Source organism: Crocodylus porosus, unplaced genomic scaffold (genome assembly GCF_001723895.1).
Source record: "Crocodylus porosus isolate Cpor-Errol unplaced genomic scaffold, CroPor_comp1, whole genome shotgun sequence".
Classification (NCBI taxonomy): Eukaryota; Metazoa; Chordata; order Crocodylia; family Crocodylidae; genus Crocodylus; species Crocodylus porosus.
Window position 1 is genome coordinate 122,931,713 of NW_017728943.1, and position 13,752 is coordinate 122,945,464.

The following is a 13,752-nucleotide window of genomic DNA, read 5'->3' on the forward strand; positions in this document are numbered from 1 at the left end:
GTTGGTAGTAACATGATCTTGGTAGCATGGATTAGGGATAATCCTGCTCTGGAGTGGCATAACTGAGCTGCATAATTACTGTGTAACAAGGCCCTATAACTTCCTAGGCTCCTTAAAAAACAGACTAGAAAAAAATAGTCAGGTAGCAGTGAAGGAAGCTCAGTCTCCCTTCCCCACCTTCTGTTTCAGTTCTCTCCATATCCTACTGCTAATTCCCAGCCAAAGTTCCCAGTGTCCCACCCCAGCCTCAAGTCCCAACCCAACTAGGCTTCCAGTCTCCCCCAATCTACTGAACTCAGCCTCAGCCCTTCTGCTCCAGTCTATTTTATAATCTACCCGCATTTAGATCAGGTGACTTCTCCCTCTAATATACCTCACCCCAGCAGGAGAGTGACTGAGACACCGGCTCTTTTGAGTTTAGGTGCCTTGGACCCAGAACTGGCACAGCTCCCTTTTTCCTTTCCTTTCTTAATCAAGGGCGCCAGGTCTGTCACTACTTAGAAATTCCTCCTTAGTCTTAGATTAGACTATATCCAGCGTAAACAGAATTTTCAGGCAATACAGTAGGTAAAAATCTCAGAAGTCTTCACTGTGCAAATGCAAACTACCATTTTTCAGTTTTTGAAAATGGGAAAGTTTGGATGTATTTTCAAGGTGACAGCGAAAAACAAGTTCCTGACCAAACAGATAACAGGTTAAGCCCCTATTCCAAAAATGGGGGTGAAAGTGCTTTCAAAGCAAGCCACATTAAGTGTGTTAATATAAGCAAAATATATTTTTTTCTCATCTTGTTCTCTGACTAAACTATTTTTGTTGAAAATTATCAAAAATGTTCCACTGTAGGAAGATATCTGGTATAGATATTTTTACCCTAATTGATTAAAACTTAGCAGAGTTATAAGCATTTGAAAAAAAGGTCTTGTAGCACTAGGCAGCCTCGAAAGGGCATGCAGTTATCAGCTTTGCCTGTAACAACAAAACAGAAAGGGATCATAATCTCAATTCCTATTTCTGTTATTGATATACAAAGTTGTGACTACAGAAAATATCCATTTTAAGTATCAAAAATCTAAAAACTAAGCCCTTGATTAAGGTGGTGAGATTCTAATCTTCACACCATCGTAAGATATAAACTAAAAAATCTTGTTCTTTTTTTCTTATAAGGAAACAAGAATCTGTTTGAAAAACTTCAGAGAAACATTAAATTTAGTTTTCAGAGCAACCTGTAAGTAATCATTTCTTTTTAACACTTGTAATGAAATACATATTCCTACTAAGTACTTTTTGATCAGAATTATATTACCATAGGAAAAACTGCAACTGATCCACTTGTTATCTTTCTACAAAGAACAACCTTTAAGAGAAATGTCCATGCAGCAAAATGGAACACAGCATTCTTCCATAAAATGAATTAAAGAAAGGAAAAATTTCCTTTCTTTAGGAAGTGTTGAGCCCTACTTCCACTGAGATCAGGAATTCAAACCACATTTTCCCCAGTTTATAAAGGTATGACAGAACGTCATACAGTGACTTCAGTGGAAGCAAACTTGGGTCTACAGTAGTACGCAGTGCAATAAGAGTGATAAATCTGAACATTGATCATTATGTCATCTTTGTCTGTCTTCAGACTTTACAGTTTCTACAGGTTCCTACCTTTGCCAATTTTCTCCACTTTTTCAGGCTTCTCCAACTGCTTACTGGATGTGAAGGTTTCATTTTTTATCTCAGGACCTTTGGTCTCTTTAGCTTTTGTATCTGACAAAGGAGTTTTGAATTCAGGGATGGTCTCATTTGGTAGCTTAAATTCTGGTACTACATCTTTTAAAAAGATCCAAACCTTATCCAAATATCCAGACCTTAAACAAAAAACAGATGCACATTTCAATGTCACTTATTTTTAACAGAATTCAAGTCTTGATTTTTATTCAGTGATTATTATGGTCCAACTGAGTCAAAGTCTTTAGAAATATTTATGTATTATAAAAGCTTACACTTTTTAATGTTTTGTATGACATTATTAAAAACAACTAACAAGAGTCAGCAAAAGTAGGCAAAACTGGGCATTTTAGTTATCAGCAATGCTGGCAGTGGTATATTTAAGAAACAATATTGTGACAATACTGGTACTTTAATAGAGTACCGGTATTTAATGATACATTATCAAGAATCAATGAGGAAGAACCTTGGATAGTTCATTTTGCAACAGCAAAATATTCATGTGTAGTTTTAAACTACAATATATAATGCTTTAAAACTACATAAAGCTCCCCTCCAGAAGTAGTTCCAGAATCCTCATAACTTAAATACCTGCAACAGCCTCCCCAGAGATTCCAACATGGACCAAGACCTCTTCAGTAAAATGGTAGCTCTTGTGTTGGCTCTCTAGATAGGTGTGAAACAGCACCTTTCAGCTTCAGCTTCCACTTAAATATTTCCAATGGAACGGTGTTTCATTTTATTTCATTTTGAAAGCACTGTTCCATTACGTTTTGTCGAAAACTGTTTCACTGTTTCTGCGTTTCGCCCATAGGCCATCATGGGGAAGCATGAAACTGCCTATAACATTGTCATTTCTAACCTGATTTGGACAAAACTTGTAGGGATGGTAGGGCCTTCTGAGGGCACGAAGCCTGCCAAGTTTCAAGGAGATAGGTGCAGAGGTTTCTGGGAAACTGCACCTCAAGGTGCTGACAAGCAAAACTGTAACTTGCTGGCAGCAGCAGCCTCGTATCATCCAACAGGCAGATCTGGGGGCCCGAACCCCGGGGGAGGGATGCAGGGTTGAACCCAACTCCTCCCCGTGGTGTGGCCCCTAGTTAGTCTGCCGGATGACAGGAGGCTGCTGCTGCTGCCTGGGACTGGCACTGGGAGCAGCCCACACCCAGCACCAGGAAGATTGGTGCTGCCGCCAGTCCCAGGCAGCAGGAGCAGCCTCCTGTCATCCGGCCGGCAGATCGGGGCCCACAACCCCAGGAGGAGCCCAGCACAGCCCTCCCAGAGTGCCCTTGTTTCATTTCATAGCTGTTTTGAAGGCTGTTGTTTGGTTTCAATTTCACTGTTTCAAGCTCGAAATGCATCAAGACAACTTCAAAACAAAACGCCCGGCAAAATTTTGTACAGCTCTACTAGAGAGGCTTCTTGAGCTCAGAAACAGAACAGAAACTGATCAAAGGACATAGGGAAAACATAAGTGAAAACGCTCCATGGAAACAGCTGAAAAATCTGGGGATATGAGTTGAAGAGTTGGTTTGACAATAAGCTATATCTAATTCCATACTGTTACTATCAACATTTTCTTATACTCACACTTTTCGATTTGGTAAGAAAAAAAACGGGGTAGATTTGCAAACAGTACTTTTTATTGCTGCACTGGGAGGTGGAGTACAACTGACAAAATTAGGTAAGCTTGATGTCTACAGACACATTATATGTAAATGATCTAAACCGTGAGCACAAGCGAGTGTCGGCACAGAAAAATGACAGTTGTAGAAGTGACCTCAATAAGCTTCTATTCATAAGGCAAACACACACACACACACACACACACACAAGTCTTATAAGTGAAGGTCAGGATTACTATTTGGTTGGAAATAAAAGTACTTGAGTTGCACCACCCTGGAAATGTGAAAACAGTATAAAAAATATCAGTTGAACTAAACTTGCTCACTCCCAGTTACACATAGGACTTAATGCATTTTCTGGATGAATTCATATATAGAAACTATGCATATTAAAATAAACTAGACATAAAGGGGTGTTTCAGAAACTAATGGCAAAATGGCTGCTCATGCCATATGTCTGCAGCAAGTGGGAAACTACATAACAGCTTGGAACACCAGTGGCATTGTTAAATGTACCCATCATTTACAACTATATACAGAAGTAATATGGCCCAGTAAATAATCACTGCATACAAAATAGTTTTAGTTCAAAATTGTCATTAGTTTCTGAAACCGCCTTGTATCTAATCAATGGAATTGCTTTGATTATTGAGTTCAATGACAATTACAGGTGTAATTACTTGGGAGGAAAAAAAATCAGCAGCATCCCCTGTGGTAACAGATTCACAAGCACCTAGGCCTTACAGATAAAAACAGAATAAAATTCTTAAAGAACTGCAAGTTTCTGACCGCTTTTAATGTACATTTCCCAAATACTAGAGTTAAATATGTGACCTTTCAGGAAATTGATTTTGATTGATTTTAAGATCTGGAACTCAGAGTAATATCTTGTTGGAAAACCTAGAGAAACTAAATATGAAATAACAAATAAATGGAATTTTTAGTAGAAGAACTTACTGGAGAGGAATGAGTTCTGGTATCCATCCAGTCACGGCATGCAGAACAGTGAACTCTTCTAATTCTCTTTTTCCAGATTCATGTACGCTGTAACAAATACAAAGAATAAATACAAATGTGCCTGCTACCCTCATTAAAATCCACAGTCAAGAGTTTCCTATTTGTTGTCAAATATAAGTTAAGTCAGGAATATCAAATCAGCATATTACTGTAAGACAGATATTTTAGGTAGTCTTGAGTCTGCTGTTATTGATAATTTCTCAATGGACATTTCAGCATTTTCATTCTCATTAGTTCATTCCTTTTAATTTATTTAAAGTAGATAACACACCCTTGTCAAAAATCTATTTTGCTACAAGTTATAGTTCAACAAAGACCATGGTATTTCTTTATCCAACATCATACAAGAGGTTTGTTACAAATTCAAGATTATCCTGATAGTTCTTGCAGTTTATAGTTGTCACAAAAATTTTTAAGCATTTTATATTAAGCAGTCATGGAGTTAATTCCACCCCACCCCACCCCACCCCTCCAAAAAGCTGCAAACAATCATTGGAGTGGAGACCAGTACTCAGAATTCCCCAGCACAAGTCCAAGGCCTTGGACACACGTTCCTACAAAAACAGAGTGCTATTGGTATATGCACGTATGCACATCCCCCTTGCTGGCATATTACAGCCTCCTCAAAGCTGCACCCTACCAAGAGGGGCAATAGGGGATCACCTCTCAGGCTCCTCCCAGCCTGCATGAAGCCTGTCAAAGCTGCAGTTCTGTTACCTTCGGTCTTTCAGGGAATCACTGCTCTCCCTCCCTCCTCTTTTGCAGTGTACCATGGAAGGGTGGGGATCTGGAAGACCCCTCATAGTATTATATGTAATTGTGCATGCATTACAGTAGCTCTACAAAAGGAAGTGTGCCAATGGACTTCCTGTTTGAAACCAACTTTTATGGGGAATCAGCCAGCTTTGTGGTAGTACAAATAGCCTGAATGACTATAGACTCACTTTCTGTAATGCTGTAAGGCAGGGGCAGGCAATTATTTGAGCTGGAGGGCCATTTAATGAGTTTTGGTGAGCTGTTGAGGGCCACAGGTATAGCCCCACCCCTTGAAAGATGCCCCACCCCCTAGTCACAATCTTGGGACCAGGCCTTTTTCCCCTAGCCCCTAATCTTTGCCACCAGAAGTCCCTCCCATTGCCCCCTAGAAATACTCCTTTTGAGATGGGAGGGTTGCCATCTTGAAACCAGGAAAAAAAATCAACTCATACACAAAGTCAAACACCTACTTTATAACATATTTTAATTTTATTACAAAAAATATTTTTGTCATGATTTGTGTTTGTGTAGTATATATAGGTGATTGCATAGTAACTCAAAAATAGTCTTACTCTTGTATATTGTGTGTAAGGGATGTGGGGTATAGTTGGAGGTGGTGGGGTGCATATGGTGGGGAGTGGGGAGATGTGTGGGGGGTTTGTGAGGGGGTGTGGCTGTGTGTGTGGGGGCAATAGGGTACGTTGGGGGTGTGTATATGCAGGGGGTTGTGGGAGCAGGGTGTGGGTATGTGGTGTGTGTGGGGTGTTCGGGAGGGTGGCAGGGTGTGGGGAACTGTCACATACTCCCCCCATGGTGCACAGCCCCTCCCACTGACAGCAGCAGCAGGCAGGAGAAGCTTGGGTGCTCATATCTGGCACAGCACTGTCACTGGCTGTGTGCAGGTCCGGCCAGTGCCGCACATGGAGGTGAGGAGTGTAGCCTGGCTGGCCCACCTCTACTGTGCTGGACTTCCCATGGAGCACATGCAGCTCTCACACTTACGCACAACTGAAAACTTTTCAGAATAAGTTGGTATTACTCCTTAATTAGCTGCAAGAGTTCATTTTATTTTTTTGTTTTTTCCCAGAAACACTAGCTTCTTGTCCCTGCCAAAGGGACTGAGCATGCAACAGCACTTCAAATCTTTAGCTTAAGAAGCAAGCCACAGCTTGACTAGAACCAAACTCTAGAACATGGGTAACTATCACTAATCCCTCTGGCTCACACTCAGAATATCTAATTTCAAATGCCAATTTCTAACTTCTTATTTTAAGTACACAGTAACCAATATTTAGGTATTCCAAGGGAAATGAATTTTCTGCTGAATTTCATTTTATATTTGTCAGTATCCAAAACATCAACTGCCCACTGTTGACTGGATAAGTATTAGGTAAAATAGTGTCATTGTTTTAAAAAAATATTTAGACATGCAAAAAACATAAGAAATAAATATAAACAAAGCCACCATCTTCATTGGCAGTCCCTCTCAGTCAAGGACAATCTTCCATGATTGCCTTATTTGCAGGTCCAAAGATGGTTGCACAAGGTCATTCCAGGATCAATAGGTTCTATTGCAAATTGGGCACATGTTTCAGTGTGTGGTGGGTGGCTCTGGATTCTTGGATCGGTCTGCCACTCCTGCTTTTCCATCTCCTGTTGTCATTGTAAAGTTTCAAAAGTACTGAGATTCTTGCAACTGATTTTTCCTCCATTTGGGGCAGTCCTGAGTAACAGTCTCTCATGAGTTAATGTTGTTGTTGCATTATTTTAAGTTGGCCTTGAGGATGTCCTTGAAGTGCTTTTGCCCTCCTCTTGAGCACACACCTTGACTGAACTGGGAGAATAAAACTTGCTTCAGGAGTCCAGAGTCCTCTTGAAGCAACTTTCCCACATCATCTGGAAGACATCCTGATGATGTGGCTGGCCCAGCAAAGTTGATGCAAGATTATTATTGCCTCAAAGCTTATGGTGTTTGCTTGCAAGAGGATACTAATGTTGGTGTGTCTGTCTTCCCACTGAACTTGAAGGATCTTCCACAGATAGCACTGATGGTAGTTTTCCAGTGACTTGAGGTGTCTCCTGTATGTTTTCCATATCCTAGCTCCGCACAGTAAGCTATGGATCATGACTGTTTGAAAAATCATGAGCTTGGTTTTGAATCTTATGTTGCAATCTTTGAACCCCCATTTCCTCAGGCTGCTTAAGGCTGTGCTTGAATATCTGAGGCAATGTTGGAGTTCTTTGTCAATGTCAGCCTTCTGCAAAAGATGGCTTCCAAGGGATGGGAAATACTCAACGTTCTCCAAAGTCTCACCATAAATCTGAATTACAGAGCTGGGAGTTGCTCATTAAGAACCTGTTGATGGAGAACCTTAGTCTTCTGATTGTTAAGTATCAGTCCCATTTCTTGTAAACCTCAGTAAAAACATTGATGACTGCCTGTAGATCTGATTCTGAGTGAGTTCTCACCACAGCCTCATCAGCATACTGGAGCTGGATGATTGAGGTCAAGGTGGTCCTGGTTTTGGCTCAGAGTTGGCTGAAATTAACCAGTTTACCATGCTTTTGGTAGTTTAGCTTCACTCTGACTGGAACCATGTTGATGGTCAGATGTAGCATCATGGTGAGGAATATTGAGAAGAATATTGGAGTGATGAAACTGCCTTAATTCCCATTTTAACCTCAAATGGATGTTATAGATCTGTTGCAAAGAAAAACTGCTGCATACTGACATGGAGCAGCCAAAGAATGGTGACAGATTTCAGTAGCCATCCATACTTCAGAAGAATCCTCCACAGTCTTTCTTGCCTGACAGAGTCAAAGGCTTTTGTGAGGTCAAAGAAGGCCATACAGAGAGGTTTATGTTGTTCCCGGCATCTTTACTGCAGCTGACAAGCAGTGAAGGTCATGTTGGCTGTGCCACTTGATGCTTTATCATTCTACATCTGCTTGATACCTTTCCTCACCTCATCAACGGTTGAAGATATGTTGAGATTGCCCCCACCGGGTTTTGTGGGAAGGAGCCAAGAACACTTGTCAACAACAGTCTCAACTGAGAAGATCTTCAAAATTCTCCTTCCGAAGTGTGTTGATGGCTCCCCTTTCTTTGATCAGGTGTCCTCCATCCAGAGGTCTCAAGGAGGTTGGGTCTCTGAGTGCTTGGACTTTATATGGCTTTGGTGGCTTTTGTTTTAAAAAAATGTTTAGAAAACCAAAAACATAAGAAACAAATATACACAAAACCATAATCTAAACCCAGGAACCTTGATACATTATGACAATATTGCATGTAAATTACCTTTGTGCATATAAATGCCCCCACTGTACTTAGACTGATTAAAAATGACAATTAAAATTACATTAAAAAAATGAAATGCTTTCACTGTGCAAAAGGCAGCATGTAAAATTTTTTGGGACATAAAATAATGCAGGCAGTCAAAGAAGATGGGAAGATTTCTCAGATTAGTTTCTGTATAAAGTTTTCAGTGCATTATGTATCAGACACAGAGAGAGAGGAGATATGCTTGCTAGAGAAAATGAAAATCATACTATATTGATTTACTGTGTCAGTTTTCACATTAGAACTCGAAAAGTAGATTTACCATTACAATTGCCAATGAACAATCCTCATGTATATTAAAACTGGCATTTTGCTTATTAATTCTATCTGATTTCTTAGAACAAAATGAAAAAATGGTCATAGACATACTCAGTGTTTGCCAGCTTAATGATAGCTTTAGCTAGCAACATTGGCCAAAGTTCAATTTGACAGGTTGTAGCCGGAAGCAACAAATTATTCTCTTCATTGAAAGGCATAGTGTCATCCACAATGATCTTTCTCCAGCACCCCTATGAATGAGAAAGAAAAGAAACATTAAAATGATGGCATGAAAATGGAAACAGAGCTCTACTATGCACTCATTGCACTCTACTAGGTACAATCAGTATGATAGGAACTAAGTCCTCTACTACCTTGGAAGACCTTTATTTCTAATTAATTACAGTGCCAGATTATGACATGCTGAGGCCCTAAACTATGTCCAGTTTAAGAGGCCCTATGTGATAAAAATAATGGACAAAATCCACAAAAATGGATTTTCATGAAATTTTAAAATTAATTATTGTAATTTCTGCACATACTTATGAACTCAATATGAATACTAACTGTGGAGTCATATATATGTATATTTTTGCCATATTCGAATGAAAATGATCAGGCTTTTTTTCTTATTTAGAGGTCCCTCATATTGTGAGGCCCTAGGTGGTATGTAGACAAAATGAGAGGCATGTGCCCACACTGCTTTAATGCAGGCTAAATGCTTTTACATCACCTTAATGGTGTTAATGTTTGCATGCCTCAGCAGTGTATTGCACATTAATTCCAGGCGCTGTACGAAATTCAGAAGCATAATGCACCTTAAATGACTTGGGGCACAGCAAACTAAAACCCTTTTGAGGAGTTTTAGTTTGCCACCCCTACAGTCATGGAGCAAAGCACCAGCCTCCATGCAGCTCTGAGGCTCTGTAGGAAGCTCTGCAGGTAGCCTGGCAGCAGCCCAGGAAAGCTCCATCCAAGAAAAGCGGCAAGCCTGATCTCCCCTCCCCCACCCAGAGCCTGCCTGCCTGCCTGGATGAGCTGCATAGGGGCCGGGTAATTCTCTCCATTGCTGTGATGTCACCTGGGACCACCCGAGCCACGTACCTGTGAGCAGGTGCCACCTGGGAGGTGCCACTGCTGTTCTAGAAGGAAGCACTGCCCCCCCACCACCACAGCCCAGGGACCACTCCGCCCACTGGCAGCTCGCCCTCCCCTCCCCGCCAGAGAGGCAGGTTAGTCAGTGAGGTGTGTGCATGGTACAGGGGTTTAATCAGCCCTAAATTGAAGCAGTGTTTTTTAAAACCAACTGCTTCAAATTAGGTCCCCCATCTCATCTGCACATGCCCCAAGGCTGTAGCTTAAGTAGCTTAAGCCTAAATCTGGCACTGATTAATTATATCTAATTTTACTATCCTCCTTGATTACTTTTGCCATGTTAGATCATAACCTAATACAGGAGACCCTCGCCATTCATGTGGGATACACTTTTATATCCCCCATGAATGGCGAGAACCATGAATAAGGCACTGCGTTCATGAATGCTGTCTGCGTTCATGAACACAGCGCCCCCGGCAGCGCAGGGGAGAGGGGCATGGCTGCACTGGCAATGGTGGCAGTGTGGCGGTGGCAGTAGGAGCACAGCAGCAGCAGTAGGAGCCCAGCTGTGGTAAGCACGGAGCTCCTAAGGAGCTCCTTTAAGTGTATTTAAGATGCGTGTTTGGCATTCGCAAATATTTGAAACTACAAATGCCAAACCCATGAATATCAAGGGTTTTCTGTATTAATTTTCAAATAATTTGAATAAGGCTGTAATCTGGCATTTTGTACACCTCTACACACCAAACATGCTTAAGGCAAACAAGAACTTTAAATATGCGTATACTTTTTTCATGCCTGCGTTCATATTTTAACATTTCTAACACATCCATAACTGGTCCTGAAATATAAGAACATGAGATTCATGGAAAACCCTTTATTGTAGAGGTGCACGGACAGAGGTTGAAAGTTTTGCTGATGTACTGACAAACATGTCCATACATTAGTCCATATCGTTTTGGCAATCGGCTTTTTTTGCCTGATGTGGGTGATAACATCAACGATAAATGCCAGGTGCATGTGCACAGCCATGGAACGCACATGGCCAACCCGGCAGCTTGGACAGCAGTGTCCAGCTGGTAAGTCTGTTGGAGGGGAAGGGGCAGGGGAAGGGAAGGAGTGTGTGGTGGGGTAAATTGAGGCCCCCACAATCAGGGAGACAGTGGGCAGAGGCAGGCATGGCCCAGCTAGGGCAGGGTGCGGGACAGCCATAAGTGTCTTGTGCAGGGGTGACCCGGATGAGGGGGGAGCCTCCTGCTGCTCCACACACCCCCGTGGGAGGTATGAGGGGTATATGCACAGAGGGTGGGCTGCTGCTGTGGGCTGGGGGATGCACTGGGCTCTTCCCAACAGGGAGGCTGGGCTGGGGCTGAGCTTGGGGCAGGCAGTGGCGCTGGGAGGGGGCTACTAGGAGGCTAGATACATCCCAGAATTTGTTGTAGCCCCCCCGTAGCCCCTACCTCCCAGTGCCACCACTGCTGCCCGCCCTAAGCACAGTTTCAGCCCAGCCCCCCCACTGAGAAGAGCCTGGCACAACCCCGATCCTGGCCACAACAGCAGCCCGCCTTTGCCCTGTATGGGGGCACACATACCCCCCATGCCTCCCCCAGGGGTGCATGCAGTGGCAGGAGCCGCTCCCCGCTCATGCCTTCTGGACGAGCTGCTCATGACTCCATCTCATACCCCACCCCGCCCCAGCTGTGCAGTGTGCACCCCAGCCCCAGCCCCACTCCCTCTCACCACAGAGGCCTCGATCTGTCCCCCCATACCTTTTCCCTCCCCTGCCCCTTTTCCCCAATAGACTTACCAGCCAGAGCTGCTCTCCAAGCAGTGGGACTGCATATCAGTAATTGAATCAGGCCTGTTAATAACTGGCTATCAGTATCAGCCCAAAAAATCTTCATCAGTGCACCCCTACTTTATTGATCTGATTTTTTTTTAATACAGCAATCTCATTGCAACTATTTTCCAAATGTATGCACAGATAATGTTATTATATTTTTCAACTTGGGAAAAAATAAATGCTCATTCAAGTAAGACACAACCAGGACAATGCCTCACAAAGGCCTCAGTCCTGGAAATATGTATGCATATACTTGATTTATAAATACAAGTAATCCTATGGCTTTTCAATAATATTTTTGTACCTTAACCTAAAAATGTTAGTTATGTTACTGTAAGCTCTGTTCAAAGTGTCCAGATACTGTGGTGACAGGTATGGTAATAAAAACCTATACTGAAATAGTAGATATGTGTGCCATTGTGACTGTCCAAGGGCATTCAGAAATAAAATGACTCTAGCTACAATGTGGGTAAGAGTGCTGCCAGACTGGGAAATCTGGAATATATTGTGAACACAAGGTAAAACTATGCATTAATTGCCATCAGCAGATTCAGCAAAAAGTGAGTTTAGATTCTCACGTACATGTTTAATACATTCTTATATCTCACATATGTTCCCAAGATCACAGTCTAAATCAGATACAGAGAGAAAAGAAGATCCTGGTGGTTCTGTCAATTTCTGCAGGGAGTTAGAGTGACCTACCATTATCAAATCTAAACTTTTTATCAAACTTCACATTTAATTTTTATTATTAATGAAAGTCCAACCCCCTCTGGTTTTGTATTGACAGCCTCTAAAAATGAGGAGCGTTTCAAAGTTTTAAATATTCATGTAAAAAAGTAGAACAGTAATTCTTCCCATTTTCATAATCATGACGTTGTTCACAGGACTATCAATGAACTTTTATAATTCAGAATTCAAGAGTAAGATGGAAAAAATGTGAGGAAATATCAAGATTAGTATTGCAAAAATATACTAGGGCATATGGAATAGGGCTGTGCGAAACAGCACCATTTCGTTTCGCCTTCTGTTTCGATGCTTTTATGGGACAGTGTTTCGTTTTGAGTTTTGCTTTGTTTTGAAAGCACTGTTCCATTTCGTTTCATTGAAACTGTTTCGATGTTTCACCCATAGGCTATAATGGAAAGCATGAAACTGCCTGTAACTTTGCCATTTCTTGCCTGATTCAGATGAAACTTACAGGGATGGTAGCCCCTTCTTGGGCCACAAAACCTGCCAACTTTCAAGGAGATAGGTACAGGGGTTTCTGGGAAACTTCACCCCAAGCTGCTGACAAGCAAAACTCGTGACATGGATGACACTGTGTGTGTGTTAAGGTGCACCCTCACTGGCGCTGGGGCCTCTACATGACACAGTAGTGTGCTCCAATGAGGTCTCCTCCTCCCCTACAGCTTCATTCTGGTCCACCACTTTTAATGACAACAGGTAAAAACTTAGTAAACAGCACAGTAGCACCAGCAGCATCTCAGGCAGCCAAACTGTCACAGACTAGAGCCTTTCTTTCCTTTCCTGCAGGAGCTGCTTTTCCAGCAACTGCCAGAGAACTCTCCCTGCCAGCCCCAGCCCTGGGGCTTAGATGTGCCCAGGGCCTTGCATTCTTCCAGTCAGGTACTAGGGGTGTTGGTTTAAAGATGTGGTACTGGGAGACAAGGACCTTTGGGTCAATCTAATCTGGTATGTTTTAGCAGACCAACTGAATAGTCAGTTACAGAAATATATCTTAACAAGCTTTACGGTTGAAAAACCCTTTGTCAGGCTAAGGAAGCACCTGCAGGTGATGTGTGTGTGTGCTGTTCCTGGATGGAAGCAATAGTAAAGAAGCCAGAGGCTGGCATGCAATGCAGGCAAGAAAGCCAGTCCATGAAAAAGGAAATGGAGGCGTCGGGGGTGAGGGGGAAGGGAGATGTAGCAGTGTAGGTAAAAGTGGAGAGGTACCTGGGGAGTCAGATGTCTGGCAGGTTGCAGTATGTCATAAATCCAATGTCTGTATTGAGTCAATGAGTTTCTGTACCTAGGAGGCTGATGAAGTGAGGTTCATAGGCCTGGCTGTGAAAAGTGGCTTGACCAGGAGTTTGCCCGGG

General features: G+C 42.3%; 1 protein-coding gene across 5 annotated transcripts in view; it reads right to left on the reverse strand.

Moving 5' to 3' along the window:
- Window positions 1-13,752, reverse strand: part of ADGB (androglobin) — a 262,841-nt gene that overhangs the window by 191,520 nt on the left and 57,569 nt on the right. For all 5 annotated transcript variants that reach the window (XM_019550118.1, XM_019550121.1, XM_019550117.1 and 2 more), the window contains 3 exons: window positions 8,824-8,963; window positions 4,299-4,385; window positions 1,654-1,856 (listed from right to left, as the gene is read on the reverse strand). In XM_019550118.1, the coding sequence (XP_019405663.1) occupies window positions 1,654-1,856; window positions 4,299-4,385; window positions 8,824-8,963 (430 nt within the window). The remainder of the gene's footprint in view (window positions 1-1,653; window positions 1,857-4,298; window positions 4,386-8,823; window positions 8,964-13,752) is intronic.